At 57.9% G+C, this 20673-nt stretch overlaps 2 protein-coding genes across 5 annotated transcripts in view; one reads left to right on the top strand and one right to left on the bottom strand.

Moving 5' to 3' along the window:
• Positions 1 to 366: 366 nt before the first annotated feature.
• Positions 367 to 15504, top strand: OLFML2B (olfactomedin like 2B; the record flags this gene model as incomplete). The annotated part of the gene is made up of 8 exons (XM_082314614.1): positions 367 to 510; positions 1547 to 1810; positions 5303 to 5410; positions 9209 to 9385; positions 11199 to 11427; positions 12437 to 12985; positions 13455 to 13631; positions 13965 to 15504. The coding sequence occupies 8 exons, from the start codon at positions 367 to 369 to the stop codon at positions 14564 to 14566; spliced, it is 2250 nt and encodes a 749-aa protein (XP_082170740.1). The 3' UTR covers positions 14567 to 15504.
• Positions 15505 to 16037: 533 nt separating this feature from the next.
• Positions 16038 to 20673, bottom strand: part of ATF6 (activating transcription factor 6) — an 82271-nt gene continuing 77635 nt past the window's right edge. For 2 of the 4 annotated variants that reach the window (XM_082314615.1, XM_082314616.1), the window contains exon 16: positions 16038 to 18666. In XM_082314615.1, coding sequence (XP_082170741.1) covers positions 18458 to 18666 — 209 coding nt within the window. In that variant the 3' untranslated portion in view covers positions 16038 to 18457. The remainder of the gene's footprint in view (positions 18667 to 20673) is intronic. The other 2 variants (XR_014228450.1, XR_014228451.1) reach the window with 2 other exon arrangements.

Here is a 20673-nt window from a genome sequence, read left to right as displayed (position 1 = left end):
GGCTCGCCCTGTCCCACGGAGGCAGCTTGAGCACCGGGCCCACGCTGGGCTGGGGGTGGAGGGGGTCTGTGGGGAGCCCCCGCCGCAGGTGGGAAACACCGCCCGGGGCGGCCCCCGTCCCGCCCCGCCGCCCGCTCGGCCCCGCCCGGGGGCCCGTCCGGCCTCGGAGGGAGGGAGGGAGGGAGGACCGGAGGGAGGGAGAAGGGAGGGAGGACCGGGGCGGGAGAAGGGAGGGAGGACCGGGGCGGGAGGACCGGGGCGGGAGCCCGGCCCGGCCCCGCCCCGCCCGCGCCCGCCGCGCCGCACCTGAGCGAGCAGCGGCGGCTCCGCGCCGGCCCCGGCCCCGGCCCCCTCCGCCTCCCGCCCATGGCTCGGCCGCTGCCGCTGCTGCTCTGCCTGGCCGCGCTGGGCGCCGGCTGCCGGGCAGGGTCCTCCCCCGCCGGCACGGCCGGGCCCTCCGCCGAGCCGCTGCAGGACGAGGCGGACAACCAGGAGAACATCCTCTCCCAGGTAGCTGCTGGGGAGCGGGGGGTGCGGGGCGCCCCGGGGGCGCGGGGTGCCCGCGGCGTGGGGCCGTGCCGTGCCGTGCCGCGCCGTGCCGTGCCGTGCCGTGCCGGGGGATGCTGGGCGCAGCCTGGGCGGCGCTGGGCGCAGCCTGGGCGCTGCCGGCTGTGCGTGCTCGGCGGTGCTGGGCGATGCTGGGCGAGTGCAGCTGCAGGGAGTTTTCTCGCTCCGGGCACAGCGAGCTCGCTGAAGCCCAGCGGGGAGCAGTTCTCAGCCTCCGGGCTGTCGTTTCCCTGGGGGGACTCGGAAAACGGGGAGCTCCTTGGGAGGGGGATCGGTGGAGCCTCTTTGTGTGCAGAGGGGAGGGATCCAGACTCTTTCCCCGCCAGTGGGATGCGGTGGAGGTTTCTGTTAGATTTGGCCGATCAGACTGTGTGCTATTATCTGCCCTCGGAAATGGCTAACGTGGAGACTATTGGAAACATACCGTCAAAGTTATTTTTGTGCTTGGGCTTTCAGAAGCGCTGTCTGCAAATCTCCGTAAAGGAAATTCCTGGCATTGTATGGGGCTAATCAGAAATACTGCCTCCCCACCAGGTTACGCTGCTTATAGGGTGGCTTTCAGTCGCCCTTCCAGCGCACCCTTACCCTGTTTGCCCGTGTAAAGAAACCTTGCTCAGGGTAGCAGGTGACTTACTGGGTCTAGTGGACATGGAGCATTAAAAGACAGAAGAATGGGGTTCATATTTAAAATTCTCCTATTTAAAATTCAAAGTGGCTAGGTCCATTTTATGCAAAGTGGAATAAAAAATACCCTGTTGGAAGAAGCCAGTTTTTATTCTCCTTGTAGGTAGGGATCAGAAAGCTCTGCACTCTCTAGAAAACTTCTTGGTCAGCAGATTTTGGAAGAGCCAGCCAGTTTTCTCAAGGTTCAGGGTGTCCGAAGTGTCCTTGCCTGGACCTCAAGGTCCAGGGTGTCCTTGTCCCTTGCTGGGCAAGTAGAGGATGAGAAGTGTGCTAACTGCTGGTGACCTGTGCTCAGCTGTTAGGTGACTACGACAAGGTGAAGGCGGTGTCCGAAGGCTCGGACTGTCGGTGCAAATGCCTGGTCAGACCCCTGGGCCGCGGTGCCTGCCAAAGGATTAACGAAGGCACTTTCAAAGCGGAGGATTTTTACACGGTGGAAACCATCACGTCAGGACCCAGCTGCAAGTGTGCGTGCGTGGCCCCCCCCTCGGCGCTCAATCCTTGTGAGGGGGACTTCAGGCTGAAGAAGCTGCGGGAGGCGGAGAGCAGTGACCTGAAGGTAGGAGAGCAGCTTGCAATTCAGGGCTCTTTTGGGAGGAGGAGGTCTTCTGAAGCCTTTTCTTTCTGAGCTTTTTCTATAAAACTTTTTTCCTAAACTTTTTTCTAAAAAAAATCCCGTAGTTACTTTTGTATGTGCATGTTTTATGTAAAAATCAAGCTCAGCTTAAGAGATTGATTCAAGCAGCTGCAGTCGATGATTCACTCAGCATCACGCTGCCTGATTTATCCCCTGCTGCCTAGGGTCCGCCGTGGCTGCCTGCACTGGAAGCCCAGGAGGGACTGGGCTGCTGCCTGCCCGTTGTCCAGCGCTCAGCATCCCCGGGGGGACAGCTCTGCTCCGCACGGCAGCTGCCAGGTCTTGTTCCTGTCGCAGAGAGGGGGCTCCCGAGGACCCATGCAAAAAGCTGTTTTGGCTTCCATGGGCCAAAAGCCACCGATGCGTCAGCGTGAGGGTGTGTTACACAGCTGGCTGATGGCAGGATGGGTTTTGTTATTTTAAATGTTGATGCTTCTATACTATTTAGCATTTTATCTCTTCAGTAATATGTACCTCTTCTCCGAATGTGATGGTGTTTGTTCTGAGTACTCGTGACTTTTCTTGGATGCTTGCTTCTGGTGGTCTAGCAGCTGGCATCAGAGCCTACCAAGTTTTCCAGTTTGTTACTGGGTAGGGCAGCAGAAATCCTCCCCAATGGGTCACTGGCTTGGTCCAGCCCTGGGGAGTCCCCAGAGTAGACGTTCGTGTGCTGGTGGCACTTCTGTGGGTGGTGGTGGGACGTACCCCATGGTAGTGCTGCTAGTCCCAGCTCAGGTGGGAAGGCAGGCATCGTACGAGGTGCTGCGGAGCAGCCTCCCACCAGGGCCATCACGATAGGTTTGTTCTAATTATTTGGAGCTGGAGGATGTGTTTCATCTTGTCCGACTGCAGACAGTTAGCAGCTTCTTGTCCAAGCTCCCCTGCAGCTAGAGAAGATAAACAGGCACAGGCAGACAATCCATCATTTCAGGGAAGGAGTCCCCCCAGTCTGGAGTTGTTTGGTGGTCCCTTACCTGCAGGAGAAGCCAGGATGCCCCACTTGGCCCTAGATGAGGAGCTGCGGTTAGGGGAGGGGACACCCTCCGGGGTGACAGAGTGACCCCTGAAGTCTCTGACCCGGCGGCAGGCAGAGCTCCTCCACCAGCAGCTCGCCCCTCTCTCCGCATCCTCTCCGGAGCCGGTCAGCCTCCAGGAGGAGCAGAGCGGCGTGGCTAGCTGCACCCTTGGCTCCGGCTGCCTCTTCCCACCGGGGAGCTGCTCGCAGCCAGCTGTGGTGTGAAAGCTTGTCCTCTAGGAACTGGCCCAGGCTCCCCCGCTCATTTCGCAAGGATCTGCAGCCAAACGATTTCACAAGGTTTATCCAAATATACACACGTGGGGTTTTTCTTTGCTGCAAAAGTCAAACCCCAGGAGCTGTGAAAACAGGCTTGCTTTCTCGCCGACCGCAGAGTCCCTCCTGGTGCTGGGCACACTGGGAACAGCAACCTCGCATAGGAGAGGCCAGGAGGCAGGAGAGGACACAGCTCCAGTGACTCATGAGGAGCAGCTCCCATGCTCTTCAGTGGGGGGCCAGGAGGGACAGGCCAGGCCACCTCATTGCTCTGAACAGCCCCAGGGGTTTTACTCTCCTTGCTGGCCTGATGAGCATCGTTCTTGCCTGGTCAGCAGCGGGACGTGTGTAGTTGTGCTCTATGTCTGTTGGGTTTTAACAGGATTTCTTATGCTCTGACTCAAAAACCCTGGGTACTCTGTTTGTGGGAGAGCCGTGGGAAGTCCCCCAAAACGAGAGCCCTCCCTTACAACGGGTGGGCTGGAGGATGCGTCCCCAAGGGAATGGCAAGGAAGGGAGTAGGTAAGCCCAGGGAGCAGGGGTATCCCTGGGGCACCCCAACACAGTGCCAAACGGCTGTGCTGGGCGTCGCAGCTGAAGATTTCAGTCCCATCTGTGGCTTTAATAAGGTCGCATGGGAATGCATGGACCATCAGACAGTGAAAGCAAAAGTCTGCAGTGGGTGAAGGGAAGGAAAGAGTGAGTTGACGTGTGTATCAGTATGGTGCTTTGGGGAGTGTCAACCTGGTGTTGGCAGGGGTAGCTGACTCTAAGATCTATTTTTGTGAAATTGCAGTTTGCTGCTCCTCTGCTTGTAGGCGTGGCATGCGTTTTGGGGGTCTCGGATGCAGAGGCTGTGCAAGGAGTCTGTGTTCAGGAAGGTTTGGAAGGTGGTTAATAAAGTCTGCAACCTTTGTGCGTTGGTGGAAGTTATCCAGCCTGGAGGGAAAGCACGTCTCCAGTGGCTGTCTGGCAGGTTGTGTGCATTGTATCAGTCATCTCTGTCCAGTTCTCGGTGGAAAGTGGATGCATAGCCATAAAACAGTCCTTGTCTCTTAATGCTGCCATTTTATCTGGTCCAAAAAGTCTTTCCTTTGCTGTCAGCTCCACAGGGAGACTGCAGAGGCTGGGGTGGAAACTCAAGAGTGCTGCCAGCAGTGCTGCCTGTACTTCTCCCATGTTTATGGAGCTCTGTTGACAAGTTTGTAGCTGCTGGGAGAAAATGTCACTGCCTTGTAGTAATTCCCATGCACTGAAAATACTTCTCAGCTGTCAGGGCTGTAGGGTCTGCAGTACCACGCTGTGCACGTGGGGACATGTGGGACTGGAGGGAGCAGACGTGTGCGGGAGCGGAGGCAGGGGATGGCCTAGGAGCTCTCCCCACCAGCCCGTGCCTGGCTTGGTGCCGTCCTCTGCGGAGTGAGCACCGGGAACCCTATGAAATGCAGAACGAGGGTATTGCTGTCTGGATGCCCAGGATCGGTGAGCAGGGGCTGCTGGGCAGGATGCGGGGACGCAACCCTTCCCGCTGCAGGCAGGAGTTAAGTACCGGGCATCTCTGAAATGGGTGATTGAAGGAGAAGGCAACATCCCTCTGAAGTTATTCTCCAGGGAAGCAAACTGTTAGCAGGCTGGCACTGAATTTCAGTTGCTTCACTCTTGCGTTTGTGAACATTTTAAAATTTTTTAACAAGTTTCTTCTTGTTCCAGGAAAAAAAAGCGCGGGATGGCATGATCTCAGAGTCTGATGTCAAACTCGCTTTTATTTGAGCTGCCGTTTGCTTGTTGCCTCTATTGTTGCCAGCCACGTCACTGGTGGGGTAGCTAAGCCTTTGGGCTTGTGAGAGAGCCTGCCTAGAGCTGGCAAGGAGGGCAGTGCTTCTCCTTGCTCTCCTTACTAATCCCCAGCACCCAAACCATGCTTCTGAACCCTTGAAACTCTGCATGCTGTGCTCCTGACTGCAGCAGCAATGTGGCAGGGCCGTGTAAGGAAAACCTTGTGTTTTAATAAACTATTTGTGCTCAGATGTGTGCATTGCCCTTGACTTTTTGGCTGTAGAAACCACGCAGGGTACTTTATAGCAAGTGCCTCTGACTGACGGTGTGCTCCCTTTGCCTTGCAGCTGTCCTCCATCGTCGAGATGCTGGAAAGTGCCTTTTATGGCTTGGACCTTCTGAAGCTGCACTCGGTCACGACCAAGCTGGTGGGTCGGGTGGAAAAGCTCGAGGAGGTAAGATGAGTCCTGCTCTCCTTTGAGGCTGTTGCCTTCGGTGGGACTTGCCTCAAATCAAGTACTTGGTACCTTTGGTGCATTCAGAGCCTCGTTCCTTTTGGAAGAAATGTTAATTAACTATTTGGCTGAAATGAAACTAGACCAAACTAGACTGTCAAAACTAGACCAGACCAGAGTAGACTCTCCAAACCAGATCTCCACTGTCCCTTGCAGGCAGTGCCCAGGGCGTCACCACCCCATCAACCTCCCCTGACCCCCTCCAGCTCCCCCCATCCCTCATGGCCCAAACTGGGTGCAGGATCCCAGTTGTGGCGTCACCAGGACCAGCATCTCCTCGGGATCCAGGGGGCCTGCTGTTAAGTTTTTCCTCTTCGCAATTTTATGTCTGTGCTGGCACGATAGTTGCTCGCAACCAGGTGCTTTTGTGCTGTTTGATGTGGGGGTGAGCGGTTCAGGGCTGGTGCCGGGACACGCTCACCGGGACAGCTGGTAGCCAAGGAGGTCAAATTCCTTAAGGACCAAGTTACGTCTTGGCCTGTGTTTAAAAAGAGCTGAACCCTCAACGCTGCTGAAAAGGTAGATAAAGTACCTTCCATTTTTTTTAGAGCAGACTTCCAGTGAAATCGTTTTCACTTCCATACAGTTTAATATTTCTTTGGCTAGTCCAACGTAGGGTTTGCGCTTTGTTGAGCTGCACTCAGCTATGTAGCAACAGGTTGCCAGATTAAATACTGGAGTTTTCTCCCGTGGTCCGTATCTGGGACAGTAATTCCACATTCTTGTCGGAGCAGAGCCGTCCCGTTTGTCTGCAGCCAGGAGCCGAGAGGCGATGATTTATAAAGCCAAAATTCCACTTGCAGAGTGTTTCGGGAAGGCACGGCGTGCTCCGTCCCGGGGTCAGGAAGGAGACAGCCGAGAGGAGCGCGCTTGCCTGGGGGGCTCTGGGTTTCCAAGCACGGTGATTGACCCAAAAGGGGGAAAAGGGAGTTTGAGGTCTAAAAATAACAAAGAACCAATGTTTTTGTTTGCAATCCCACCCTCTTCCTGTGGTTTAGCGTATTCTCCAGTTGTTACTTGGGTTTGCTGCTGAGTCTTTGCTAATTAGGGAAGCGGAGCGAGGGAAGCGGGAGCTGTGCCACCAGCCCCGTGCCGCACATCCCCATTGGGGAGCTTCGCCGCCGTGGCACTGGTAGCCGTGGGTCTGGTGGTGGGGTGAGTCCTGTCCCACGGCATGGTGAGCTGGGCTTGCCCAGAGCAGGGGATGCTGCGGGGAACACAAAGGACCCCATCAGGACAGACTGATGGTCTACTGCTGTTTAACATCCATAGTTAGCTGGATTAGGGATGATGGAGGGGGCAACCCTTTTTTGGTACCCTTTACGGATCTGTGGTCCATGAATTTGTCTCACCTTGAAACTAGTTGACTGAAAATAATGCTGTTAGACATTGTCACCTTTAAATGGGTCAGACCAGAGTGACATCGCCCATCAGGTCAGTGAGTGGGGAGCTCAGGTTCCTCAAAGGCCTTGCCAATGCTTGAGTCAGAGGCTAAGGTAAGGTAAGCGTTAGGTGTTTGGGTATTGACAAATGACACACGTGATTACTTCACGTGCGGGTACCACTGCGCTCTTCTTCAGTGCGAGAGCGGCCCTGTCTACCAGCCCGTTCCTGCACAGGGGGTTCAGCGCGAGCGGTGCTGGTGGCACTTCTCTGGGCACGTCGGGGTGACCTTGCAGCGTGGCTGCTCTGCTCGCAGCCTGTCACAGTGAGGCAGATGGACAGAAAACTTGGTCTGGATGAAGTCGTTTGTTCAGAGATCGAGCAGTGAAGGTGTAGGTAGAGAGAATTCACAGATTTGGGTCTTTAATTTCTGAGCAGCAGGGCTGCAGGATCATGTAACAAGCAGCTGAAGCTGCCTGCAGGCACTCGGGCAGGATGGAGAAGGACAGGAGAGGTCTGGGTTAGATGGAGATTCCCCAGTGCCGCTGGGGCAGGGCAGAGCTGGTGCAGGCAGCACAGGCAGCAGGTGTGAAACGCTTCCTGCTGCTGGCTTAGCACGTAAATTCCTGTTGAGAGGAGGAGGAGGATCACACCCGGCGTCGGCCGCGGGATCTGATACAATGGACAGCTGAGATGCTGAACAAGAGCCTGGCATGGCTTCAAAGCATCGGCATCCCAGGCGGGTGTGCTTTTGGCAGCTGCTCCCCGGCAAAGCAGCTGAGCGGCCTCAAGCAGCGTCACAGGCCAGGCTTTGGTGGTGCCTCCCCACTCAAGGGGAGGCAGAGTTTATCCCTAAGCAGGTCACAAGCCAAACATTACACAGAGTAAGTGATAAGGGCACAAGGCTGTCGGAATCAGCCATCCTCCCAAAAGGAGGAGGGTGTCAAAGCTGCTGCTGCTCCTAGAGAGCATCATGACATCACGTAGATGTGGTGCTCAGGGACATGGTTTAGTGGTGGACTTGGCAGTGCTGGGTTAACGGTTGGACTTGATGATCTTAAAGGTCTTTTCCAACCTAAATGATTCTATGATTCTATGAGATCCCCTGTTCCTTTTCTTACAACAGCAAAATACTTGCTGAAAAGTCCCTGCATGGTTGGACTCAGCCTTAAAATTGCATGATAAAGCTGTGACTCAATTCCTGGGTAAAGGCTGGGAGTTCAGATATCCATGGAGGAGGTCAGTGGTTAACTGAGCTCAGGATGGTATTTTTGCAGAGAGGAGAAGGTATTGTGAGATGCTTCCAATGTATTTTACACAAGTGGTGTCAGTCAAGGGAATGAACCCCCAAATACTTGGTCCGCAGACCTAGCGCTTTCTCTAGCGAGGCAGCTCCTCTGCTTTGTCTTTAGCTTGCAGCTGTTGCATCAGCTGGTGATTTTGAGGTCGCAGATGGAGGTCATGGTGGGTTTTAGGAGAAATAAATGGCAGGACAGGTTGAAAATGAAGGACCAGGGGAAACCGCCCCCAGTCTCTGTGCAAAAATGCTTTGGTTGATGTGCCACCTATTCAAAGCAGTTGCCATTTAAGGTGTAAAAGACCAAGGAGTGATGAGCAGAGACTGCAACGACCCCTTGGTGACAAGGTGTGCCTGTGGTTGGGGGACTGAGGCCAAAGGGGTTTGCCTGCCCTGGGCTGCCCAGTGAGCTGCAGCCAGCCCCAGCTCCCTCCCGGTCCCAGGACAGCTCTCTGAGGGTCACTGGCTCTCATCCTCTCCCCAGATTCTCCCTCTCTTCTGTGCGAGTGGAGGGTGATGGGGAGGAGCAGTCCCTGAGTGCGGCCGCTGCGTGGATGGGCAGCGGGGCAGGACTGGGAGAACAGAAACCAGACAAGTGGGATGCCAGCCTCAAGGACTTGCCTCGGGGCTCAGGCAGGCAGCGGCCAGCCAGGATGGGACCCTGCTAGGAAAGTGGGATTAATAAATGGGAGATGAAGTTGCTGCCATAGGCAAAGGACACGTGGCTGGGACTTTAGATGTTTTAGCTTGTCTTTTCCTCTTCCTTCTATGAGCCGGTGAGCGTGGCTGAAGATGGGTGTTGAAGAACCTCAAGGCCACTCTCCCGCTCCATGGGACCCTGTGGCAAAGAGTGGATCTGGGATGTGCACACCAGGGGTGGGGTTTCTGGATCCCACTGGGGTCAGGGGCATCTTCTTAGCAGCTGAAGTGCCCGGCTGCATGGAGCTGTGAGCCCAGGATGGGAGCACAGAGCTCGCTGGCTCCTGGGCTGTGGTTTGGGGACTGGAGAGCATCCCTTGTCTTTATGTGGGGTAAAGTCTCCTCTCTTGCTTTTCTAGGGCATGTCCAAGAACTTCACACGGGAAGGCCACCAGGCAGGAGCCAACGTGGAGGAGGGTCTGCAGGATCCCCACCGCAGGGACAGGGAGAACTGCTCCAGCCTCATCACCAACAGCCTTGCTGACTTTGAGAGCTCACTGCAGCGGGATGCCGAGGCTGCCTACACGCACGTGGAGGTATGACCACCTCAGCGGGTTGCAGAGCTCGAGGTTGCTGCTGCCGTGCAAGCCAGCCCAGAGGGTGTCTCCTGGATGTGGCCTGTGGCAGGCCACCAGCCCAGGGTTATTTTCTACTCGGCTCAGCCGACCCCATTTCCGTGCCTTCAGCTCCAGCCTCCTTCTCTCAGCGCAGCCCAGCTGCTGCCGGGACGTAGGAGGGAACAGGAGCAGGCTGCTCCCTGGGCCTCCCCCCTTTCCGCAGGGTTGTTGGTTTTCGAGGTCAGTGGCGGCCGTGCTGCTTGGAAAGAGTGATGTCATTGCGGGGCCGGCTGGGAAGCGCTGGGAAACTCGGGGCCTTTGATTAGCAGGGCTTGGGGGCTCAGTAGAGGGACAGCCTGTCACCCTCCCTCCCAGGGAATTACCCCTCCCCAGGCAGGCCCTGTGCCTGGCGGGCTCCAGGCAGAGATTTGGGCATCCCACTGGCTCCACTGCCCAGCCCCAGACTGTGGGGGTCCCCACGGGGTCTGCCCAGCGTGGGGACATCCCTGCCCAGGGCAGCGGTTTCTGTGCAGCCCCAGAGAGGGGTGTTTTGGGAAAAGGCCCGCCCAGGGTGTCCTGACCCCCTTGCTGCTTTGGTGGTGCAATCTAGGGTGGCCTCACGCTGCTCTGGTCCGTACTGGGTGGCTCCTGGAGCATCCTGCCTTCACCCCAGGGTCCTCCCTGCAGGGACAAAGGAGGTTTCTGGGGTGGGGGGAATGGTCTCTGCATCGTTGCCAGCTCCAAACAGGGGTGCTCAGCTCCTGGGGGTGAGGACAGCCTCCCCTGAGAGCAGGCATTGTGGATCCTATATAGGAGCGGGCTCCCCGAGCCCCAGCAGGGAGAAGGGTGGGCTCCCACGCGCGCGCTGGGCATCGGCGGGTGGGAAAACGGCACCGACCACGACGTGCCAGCGCGCTCTGCTCTGGGGCCGTGCCCTGCGGCAGAGGGTGCCCAGCAGCGCTCCCAGCCCCTCTCCCCCTGCTCCCCAGGCCGTAACCTGAGCAGGGGCTCTGCTGCCCGCTGGAGAGGAGCCAGCCCCAGCCAGGGCCAGGCAGGAGAGCGAAGCGCGGGGCTTTTATTACCCCGAGTGACCTCATTTCCCAATGTTCCCCTTTTCTCGCTGTTAATTGCAGCAGGGCTGCGAAGGAACCCTGGGCCCATCTTCTCAGCCAAATGGGCACCGCTTCAATGTTCAGGCTGTCTTTCCGATTTCCTTTAACAAGATGAAATCCTTTCAGGCATGAGTTGCAGCAGCTGGTGGCTGCCTCAGTGCGGGGTTCCCAGTCCCTGCCCCGGGGGGAGCTCCCAGTCCCTGCCCCAGGGGGTTCCCAGTCCTGCTGGGAAGGTGCCCTCAGCCCCTCCGCTCTACCAAAGCTTGGCACACACCGCACACTCGCTAGGGATCAGCCATTGGCACTCGTCTCTGGCATGCAAGGAGGTGTCCGGCGGGTGGACATGCGAGCGCTTGCAGTGAGGAGGGTACACTGCTCACGCTACCCTGGGGTCCCCCTGCTCTGCCTGCATGTCCTGCATCCTGTAGCCCATGCCTTATTGAGCACCGAGTCCCAGGTTTGCAGGGTGGCACCAAGGTCAGGCAGGGGCAGCGCTGGTCTGCCGCCACTGCTGTCTCCTGGGGGGTTTCCCATGGTAGAAGGGACTGAGGTTGACCCTCAGTCAAGGAGGGAGGACAGACCATCCTACCCAGCACTCAGCTGGTCAGCCTGACCTGCCCCGTCCCCCAAAACATAGCCGTTCTGGCCCATTCCGTCACAACCTCCTGTGTCTCTTCCAGGGCAAATATGAAGAAAGATTCCTGAAAGATGAAACCATCTCCCAGCAGATCAATTCTGTTGAATCTCTCCCGGAGCTACACCTCTCTGCAGAGGACGAGAAGCCCAAGCAGCTCTTGCAGAGGAAGCTGCACGTAAGGAGCCGGCCTCCCTCCAAGCCCACCATCGTCCGAGGGGTCACCTACTACAAAGCCCAGTCCACTGAGTCGGAGAATGACATCGAGGAGCAGCGTGAGTTGGGTTTGCAGCCGCGTCCAGTGGGATGGCTGGCTGCATCCTGTAGCAAAGCCAGCATCCGTCCCTGAGTCCTGCCTTGTCCCTTGGGAACACGTGTGCAAAGCGCGTGGGGCCACCATGGAGAAGAGGGCTTGGAGGCCGGAGGAGGTGGGATGATTGGTACCTGACCACTGTGCAGCCTTTGAGCCCTGCATGGGGGAGCAGTGCAGTGTTGTTATTCCACAGAAAATCCCTGGTAGCTAAGGAAATAGGTCACTGCTTCAGTTTAAGACACCCAGCATCAACACCTTTCCAGAAAGTAAATGCAAGTTTATTGCATATGTTAGTCCTGCAGATCCACCTGCCCGATGACATCCCGGGAGGTTTGTGCAGTGGTTGGGGTGGCAGGAGGCGGCTCGCAGCTGCAGCTGGCTGCCCTGCAGCTCAGCAAGGTGCTGCTCATGGCTCTGGCCACGGTGAGAGCTGGGGGCCAAGCCCCCAGGGACCGGCAGCGCCTGGCAGCACAGGCAAACAAGGCAAGTGCCCTTTCTGTGCAAGGCCAGCTCAGCAGTGAGGTCGGCCAGCAGAGCCGTGCATGGATTTGAGAGATCCCTGAGATAAGGAGGAGCAAAGGGCACCGGTGGTCTCGTGCCCCAGCTGAGGCACCCACTTTGGCAGCTTGGGTTAGGGGAGTGGGATCTGGCTGGGCGCTGCAGCTGTCTCCATCTGCCCCATCTCTGGGAGCTGGCAGGATTGAATGGCAGTCCCTCACCTCCTGCTCCGCTCGGCCAGAGGTGGTGGACATGGGTGGGATGGGGTCTCACTGACCTCCTGATGTGGGCACTGTAAGCCCCTACCGATGGTGCAGCCCTTCTCTGGCTGGAAATGAAGGGGAAAATTGTGTGGTACAAGAAAGCCTGGAGAGGTGGGCAGAGGAGCCAGAGGGGTGGGGCAAGCAGAGAGGGGCCATGGGGGACCTGCTCCCGCTCACTGTGGGGCTGACGCCCGTGCCTGTGTTTGGCAGCAGATGAGCTCTTCAGCGGGGACAACACGGTGGACCTGCTGATCGAGGACCAGCTCTTGAGGCCCAGCAGCCGGGCAGGCGAGGGCGTGAGGAAGCCCTCCCCGGTGGGATGGCCGCCCACCCCTGGCAGCGACCCCACCACCCCGCCAGCTGCTGACACTGCCGCAACGGCCACGGTGCCCCTGTCCCCTGCCACGTCCACGGGGCCCACGCCGGACCCCACCACTGTGAGCTGGCTTACCCCCACCCCAGAGACCACGACTGCCCCAGCAGGGCTGGCAGAGGAGGGTACCCCACAGTTACCGGCTGCCTTGGCCAGCACAGTGGTGGCCACAGCCGTGGAGAACCTGCCCACAGCCACCAGCCCTGTCCCCAGCCCTGCCGTGGCCACCACCGCCGGGACCTCGAGTGATGTGGGGACGAGCCCTGCCCCGGAGAGCAGCCCAGGAGCCTGGGGAGAGGCGAGCACCCCAGCGACACCGGTCAGCCCCACCATCCCCGCCACACCGAAGCAGGCCCTGGAGGAGGAGGACATCAGGAACATCATTGGTGAGTGCCTGCAGGTCCTGCACCGATCCAGCTGTGCACATGGGGGCTGGCTCCTGCCCACCGTGCGTCCTGCTAAGCACAGCACAGCTAGATTTGGTCACGGGTGGGAGGTGTCGTGGAGATGATGGCTGGACAAACGCTTTACTGGGGCACCAGATTTTACTTGTTTGTTAACTCTGGAACGTACTGTAGTCCCCTTCCACTTTGAGGGGCTGGGCAGGGCAGGAAGAGGCCTTCATGGGGACAGGCATGGGACAGGTCTCTGTCAGGGCAGGGCTATGGGGAGCTCTTTGCAGGATCCAGCTGGCACTGCTGGGCCTCGTGAGGCTGAGCCCAGGCCAAGGCAGTGGGGGTACCTGCTGGGTGGGCAGGGAGCTGGAGGGGGGTGATGCCCACAGACCCCTGGCAGGAGCGGGGAGAGCATGGCCGCCCTGCCTCAGGCCTTGCAAGCCTCTCTCTGCACGTGCAGGGCGCTGCAAGGACACGCTGTCCACCATCTCGGGGCCTACCACCCAGAACACCTACGGGCGCAACGAGGGGGCCTGGATGAAGGACCCCCTGGCCCGGGAGGAGCGGATCTACGTCACCAACTACTACTATGGGAACACGCTGGTGGAGTTCAGGAACCTCGACAACTTCAAGCAAGGTGGGCTTGCGCCATCCTTGATGTTGTGCCAGCTGCCGCTCGGCTGGTCCAAGTAGCGTCCCCGTTCTCTGAGATGCTGCACCATGGGGGGGATGCTCTGCCTGGGGACCCTCCCCTCTTGGGCACCGGTACCTGCTCCCCCCAGAGCATGGGGCAGGTCGGGCTGCCCATGGTGGCTCTGGACTGGCTTGTCACCATGCCAGGCTGCGGCTGGTGGCCGGGAGGGAGTGCAGGCAGGGTAGGGGACAGAGGGTGCTAGGGGCTGCTGCGGCAGGGCCACCCACCCCAAAGTAAAAGGGAGGGTCTCACCAGCACGGTGTCTCTGCCCCGCAGGGCGCTGGAGCAATTCCTACAAGCTCCCATACAGCTGGATTGGGACAGGGCACGTTGTCTACAACGGCTCCTTCTACTACAACCGGGCCTTCACGCGCAACATCATCAAATACGACCTGAAGCAGCGGTACGTGGCTGCCTGGGCCATGCTGCACGACGTGGCCTACGAGGAGTCCACCCCGTGGCGGTGGCGGGGCCATTCGGACGTGGACTTTGCTGTGGATGAGAACGGCCTCTGGGTCATCTACCCGGCCATCAGCTACGAAGGCTTCAACCAGGAGGTGATCGTGCTGAGCAAGCTGAACGCGGCTGACCTCAGCACCCAGAAGGAGACCACGTGGCGGACGGGGCTGCGGAAGAACTTCTACGGGAACTGCTTTGTCATCTGCGGGGTCCTGTACGCGGTCGACAGCTACAACAAGAGAAACGCTAACATCTCCTACGCCTTTGACACGCACACCAACACGCAGATCATCCCCCGGCTGCTCTTTGAGAACGAGTACGCCTACACCACGCAGATAGACTATAACCCCAAGGACCGCCTGCTCTACGCCTGGGACAATGGGCACCAAGTTACCTACCACGTCATCTTTGCCTACTGAGACCCCCCACCACAGTGGGGCACCACGAGCCAGGGGCCACCAGCACCTTTTATTATTATTTTTATTGTTATTATTGTTATTTTGTACAAATCAAAGGGTAAATGATGGGTTTTGTTTCAAGCTGTCTTTTTTTTTTAATGGTGGATTGTAGATCGATCCCCAGGCCAGAACCACCCCCTTTGTCTTTGCTGTAACCTTGCTTCTGCTTTTCCTTCCCCCGGGGAAGAGGTCCTCCTTCGGGAGGGCAGACCCGGCTCTCCTGCCTGCAGAGGAGGCGGTGGCCCAGACACAGTCCTCCTGATGAGCTTTTTTTAGTTAAAGATGATCGGCACGAGACCCAGAACACGGTGCAAAGCTGGCCTTTCTGCTGCAGGCACCAGGTCCCAGTGGGATGCTGATGTCTGCCTGTCCTGGTGGAGGGGGTGTGTCCCCCATGGGAATGTCCCGTCTCTCAGGACCATCTTCCCAGCCAATGGCCAGCAGGCCCTTCGGAGATCCTGCTGTACAATGGGGCTGCGAGCACAGCGCCGGCAGCCCCTGGTGCTGGCACTTATGCCAAAGACTGTCCCCTCCGGCTGGGACTGCCCTTTGCAACCTGCTCGGGGGTCTGGGCACACCCAAGCCCTGACTCACGTCTGGAGTGAGCTGGTGGCAGGAGGGGGACGCTGTAAATATGTGTAGATGGCTTTTGTTTGTTCATTTTGTAACCTGAAATAGCCACCTTTGGAATTTGCCGGGTGAAGGGTCTGTTCTGCTGGGCGCTGGGCTGCCCGGGCAGGGAGCTGCGGGGCTGGGGGAGCCCTCGGGGCTGGGGGAGCCCTCGCTCCCCGTCCCGCTCCCGTTCCACCTCCCGCAGGGTCCCAGCCCGTGTGTCCTCTCCCTGCCGCACTCGCCCTGGTCTCGGCTGTTGGCCATTGGGAGCCCCTTGCAGAGGCACAGCCCCGCCCTCTGAGCCCGGCAGCATCTTGTATTTACCTGTTGTTAATAATAAAAGATCAAGTACCTTTGCAGCTCTTCGGGGCTTTCTTTGGGTGCATAGAAATGCACAGGGGCTTTTTTTTGGATGGGTTTTGGTTGGTTTGGGGAGTGCCAGTTTACAGAAAGGCACGGCCAGAGGGGACCCTCTACAGATGGGCTGTAGGCTGCTTGGTCCTGGCACCAGGGTAGGACGGTGTGGCCACGTCCAGCCCTGAGAAGAGCTTGGCTCTGTCACAGTTGCCGTTGCCCTCAGGTTGCCAGGGGCTGCGGTGAGGCCCCCTCTTCCCCGGGCTGTGGGTGAGTAGCTCATGGGGGCTGGTGCAGGGTGCCCCCTCCCCAGAAGCAGGAGCGGGCGTCTGCGTCCATGTGCCTTGGGCAGTGCCAATGCTGTGCTGAGCAGAGCCATACTGCAGCCCAAGAGACAGCAGGCACCATGCTGGCCTTCTAGCCATTTGCTTAAGTAGAACAGTAATAACAAGCAAAATAAAAATAATAATAATAAATAAAAGAACCATTTTATTGCCTTCAGTGCTAGGGACACAAGGAACAGAACTACAGAGATGCTCTCCACCACTGGAGCCCAGGGGTGCTGGCTGAGGATGCGGTGCCACAGCAGTCCCTGAGCCCCCGGCCCCCCGCACCAGCCCTTTCCAACGTGCCGGGCTGTGCCAAGCTCAGCCACCACCGCCAGGTCCCCTCCCCAGCTTCCCGCCAGCAAATGCCCCCCCAGAGCAGCCGGCCGCCCCTGCCCGGGGCTGCGGGGGAGCTGTGTGCCTCTGGCTGGGGCACCGCTGGGGTTTTTATTTTTGACTATTGTGTGAGCTGGCCCAAAGTCAGGTGGGGCTGGGGCCAGGAAAACAGAACTGGTGCAAGGAGCGCAGCCAAAACCCTCGCCGAGCCCGGCTGCTTCCCAGCAGTGCGAGCGCCGAGGGGACGGGGGGCCTGTGCAGCTCGCGCTGACTACGTGGCAAAGGGCAAAGCTTTTCCATAGTGTTGGCAAGGCACATACTTTACGGGGGTGTATTGCTCCTCACCCTCCTCCTCGCTTCCCCCTGAGCTGTTTGTCTTTCTGCAGGATCAACCTTTATTTCCTAACAAACAGCCACACACACAAATAATAATAATAATAATAATAAAAAAACCCACATCAGTCAGTCAGCGGTTCAGACAATGAAGGAAAGGCAGTTGGCTGGCAAACTGGAGCCCATCATCTTCTGTGCTAACTGCAAAGGGGAAAAAAAAAAATGTAACATGCTGAAGTCATTACGAAAAGCCGATGCTCTGCTGGCGGCTCATCGCAGCCGAGCACCGCAGTGCACCGTGTGCTGGAGCCCCTCGGCTCAGCTCCGGCCCAGGGCTTGGCTGACAAACTTGGGACCAGTTAATAGAGCTCTGCAGCAGGCTTTGTGACTGCAGCAAGAGCCATGTCTGGTCGCTCAGTGCTGGGGGGCAAACGGCACACTCCTCTGCTGTGCGATGGGTGGCTGTCAGTGCTGGCAAGGCAGGGAAGGGGTGTGTGGGTGCGTGCACGTACATGTGCTGTGCACGTCTCTCTGTGTTTCAGGAAGAAGGTGCTGTGGCTGTGTCCCACTGAACTGGAGCAGCTCTTCTGCCCTGGCAGGGCCAGTGCTGATCTGTAGGCTGTTAGCTGTGAAAAGCATTAAATATCACAAAAAAAAAAAACCCCAAACCAAAAACCCAACAACACCCAAACAAAAAACAGGGGAGGGAATGACACAAAAAAAGGGGGGGAGGGGGGAAAGACCAGCAGTACAATCTTTAGAAGTGCATGTGCTGCACTAAATCGCCACCCTTGAGCCAAGCCCCAGCCTTTTGCCATGTGTCCCTGTGAAGACAGCAGCACTGCATGGGCAAATCCACGCAGGTATGGGGCTGTGGGTGGGTGTTTGTGTGTGTGCGCGCGCGCGTGTGTGTACACTGCCTGGGAGGGCAGCCCAGGCCCCCGTACCACCCAGGCACCCTGCTCGCAGTGTCCGACCAAGGGCTGCCCCCGGCAGGGTGACCCCTGGGAGCGGGGCCACGCTTCGTGGCAGTGGGGGTCGTTCTGCTTGTAGTGCTTTGGCTCTAAGTGCGGGTTCCCACCGCCCTGCTGGGTGGCTGGGGCTGGGCTGCTCCATGGCACCGCTGCAACCCTGGGCAGCAGCCCACCGCTTCCCAGCAAGGAGGCTGCATGGGCAGGGACTTGGGGCAGGTGTGTGGATGTGCATGGGGGTGACAAGAAGCAGGACAGTCTGGCCAGGCCCAGCACAGCCACTCTGGCAGAGGAGGGATGCTCCTGGTCCCGGGGCGCAGGGCCAGAGCTGGGGTGGCAGGCTCGGTGTGGGATGCAGGGCCGAGGCTCTCCCTGCACCTGCAGCTGGGCGACGGATACTGCTTCCCCTTCCTGCCTTGAGCGCACTGGGGTGAAGACCGATCTCGAGCACGGGCCTCCGCAGCAGTGTCTCTGGGCAGGATCCCAGTGCTCAGCTCTCCACCTCAGGAGACTGTTTAACAGGGCCAAAAAAAAAAAAAAAAAAACCACCAACTCCACACCCCATGATTTTGGACAGTGTGTAAGTAGCAAGGATGGCCCGTGCCCCTCTGGTGCCAGCCCCAGGCACCAGCTGCTGATGCCGACACCAGGACCGCAGCAGCGTGCATCACCCGCACCCCTGGCACCAGGCATCGCATGCTGTGTGGGTCCCCCCGGCCTGGCCCCGGCAAGGGGCCAGCTGAGCTGTATAATCCCTGGGCGGGATGCAGCCTTTGGGTAGGATCAGGCACAGGAATGGGCTAAGCGGGGTCTGCCCTTGCTGTGCTGATGTGCCAAGAGCCCGCTGGCGAAGGGGTGCAGCCTGGCAGCAGGACCTGCTGCATGCCGGGTGCATGGGCTGTGCAGCTACGCCGCAGGAGCTACTGCAGGGATTTGACAATAGCCCTCAGGGCATGGGGCGTCTCCGGGACGGAGGGAGATGCGCTGTAGAAGGTGTTGGTGTCATTTCTGCGCTGCTCTCGGAGGTACGGAGGGACAGATGAACTTTTGATGTGGAGGATCCTGGTATCCATCACTTCACAATCGATCTGCATCATCACCTCATAGTCCTGCCCATTGATCACGTTCTCTGCAAAAGTAAGGGGAAAAAAGAGTCAGAGTTAGCCCTGCAAGCTAGTGACCTAATGGCACCAAAAGCAGAGCTTTCTGGACCTTTTTTTTTTTCCTGGAGCAGGAGCTGGAGGGGGGCAATCCCTTCCTTTTTTCAGCTCCACACATGGAGCTCCATCTCACACAGTGCAGCACCAGCCTGCTCGTGACACCTCAAAGGGCCCAGGCCACGCTTAGCATGTCCAGTCACACCTAGAAATTAATGCAAGTCTTTTCCACTTCTTCATCTGCACATAATTACCGATGGAGTTTGCCTTGTGTAACATTTATTACTGAACTGTTTTCTTGAACTACTAAAGCGTAGGCGTGATTGAAGATAGGGCTTATTTAAGGAAGATGAATGTTTCATTATCTTTTTATTGGTTTAAGAATACTGTAACCCTCTTGACACTGAGGATGTAGAGGAATCTTCACCAGATTATTAATAAACAAAGTCAAAATGCTACCTCTCTAAAGAATTAACAGCACCTCATTACCACGCTGACCTGGCTGTTGTACTGGTGTGACGTTGTGGTGTGACATTGGACAAGGCCATTACCCTTGAGAGGCCTCTGGACCCGGGGGAACCCAGGCCAGCACACGGGACCCTGGCGCCAGGGCATGCCGGGCTGCACCACCCCGGCGCGGCCCCAGGCCGGGCACGTCTGCTGCCGCAGGAGCTCCTGGGCTTGCAGGCAGAGGCTGTGCACATGGTCAGCATCTGCTGCCTGGATTTAAAGGTGGGAGACTGTTCCCTGCATAGACAGTGCGTCCAGGAATGCAAGAGCCGAGATCGGATTTCCAGGCACGACCAATCTTTGCCTTTCAGAGTCAGAAACGCTGCCTGCCATCGGCAGGGTTTTCTTTCTGTGCTAAGGAGGATGGAAGATCACCTAATGGAAAGCGTATGGATTGGAGGAATGCAATATACATTACTAATTTTTACTGTTTTCCTGGATTAACTCTGACTCTGGATGACAGCTGACAACCATGGCCGGACCCTCTTGTACCCCACGCCACCTGTAGAAGCCATTAGATCAAGTACGTCTGGTATAGTAATGAAAAGTAGGAGCAAACCCTTGCTAAGGGAGCTGAGGGCCTGCAAGGGAAATCAAAGCTCCCACCTGCAGAAATGAAATGGAAAAAGCTCTGTATGTGGCACCGAGTGACCGAGGCTAGGAGCAGCTGTGCATGTCTCTGACCAAACGCCCTGACACGCGCCTCGTCCCTCCCAGCTGCGGTGCTGCTGATAAAGCCCTGCCATCGTTGCGGGTGCTGTGTCCCCAGTTGGGACCCTTTTTGAGGCCCTCCCTCCAGGTCACCCCTTCTCTCATCCTTTAAATGTGCTGTTGGTTCTCACCCAAAAGCCTCAGGACTGGACGGCAGAGAGGGCTGGGCTGGTGGTGCTGCTCAGGACAGGGGCTGCACGGGGCAGCTGGGGGCACAAGGAGAAGCTGGGGGTGGTAAGAGCCTGGCCTTTGGGCTGGAGAGAGCAAATGGGAACAGATCGGCTCCCTGTGACACAGCAAGCTGAAAACACAGCCCCTCAGCTCTCACGTTGCAGACGACAGCTCAACAAGACCCCAAGCTCTGTGAGAAAATGTGGTCCAAAGCCACAAATGGGTGAGGTGGGATGGAACGGCGGCCAGGGCCAGGAAGACCTCTCGGTAAGGCAGTAAGACTTTCCCTCGTCTGCCTGCAGCGGCCAGCACAGCGGGCTGTCTTCAGGTTCCCTGGCATTGCACAACATGGAGGAGAACAGCAATCCCAGAGAGCAGTCCCTGCGAGGGAGGGAGCTGCACTGCGTGGGTGGCAGCGGGGAGCATGGGAACCAGATCAGCCCATCTCGGCCAGCCGGGATCCTGCTTCTCCCAGCACTGACACAGGCTCCCCCACGACTAAGTGGACAACAGTTAAGTAAGCCACAGCTCTGCTACCCTCTGTAAGAAGTCCTGTGTCTTCTGAGGCCACCACAGCTGAGATAGCT

Source organism: Platalea leucorodia, assembly GCF_965183815.1.
Source record: "Platalea leucorodia genome assembly, chromosome: 5".
NCBI classification, from domain to species: domain Eukaryota; kingdom Metazoa; phylum Chordata; class Aves; order Pelecaniformes; family Threskiornithidae; genus Platalea; species Platalea leucorodia.
Note: the sequence above shows the minus strand (reverse complement) of the source record. Positions and strands in the feature narration are given on the sequence as shown.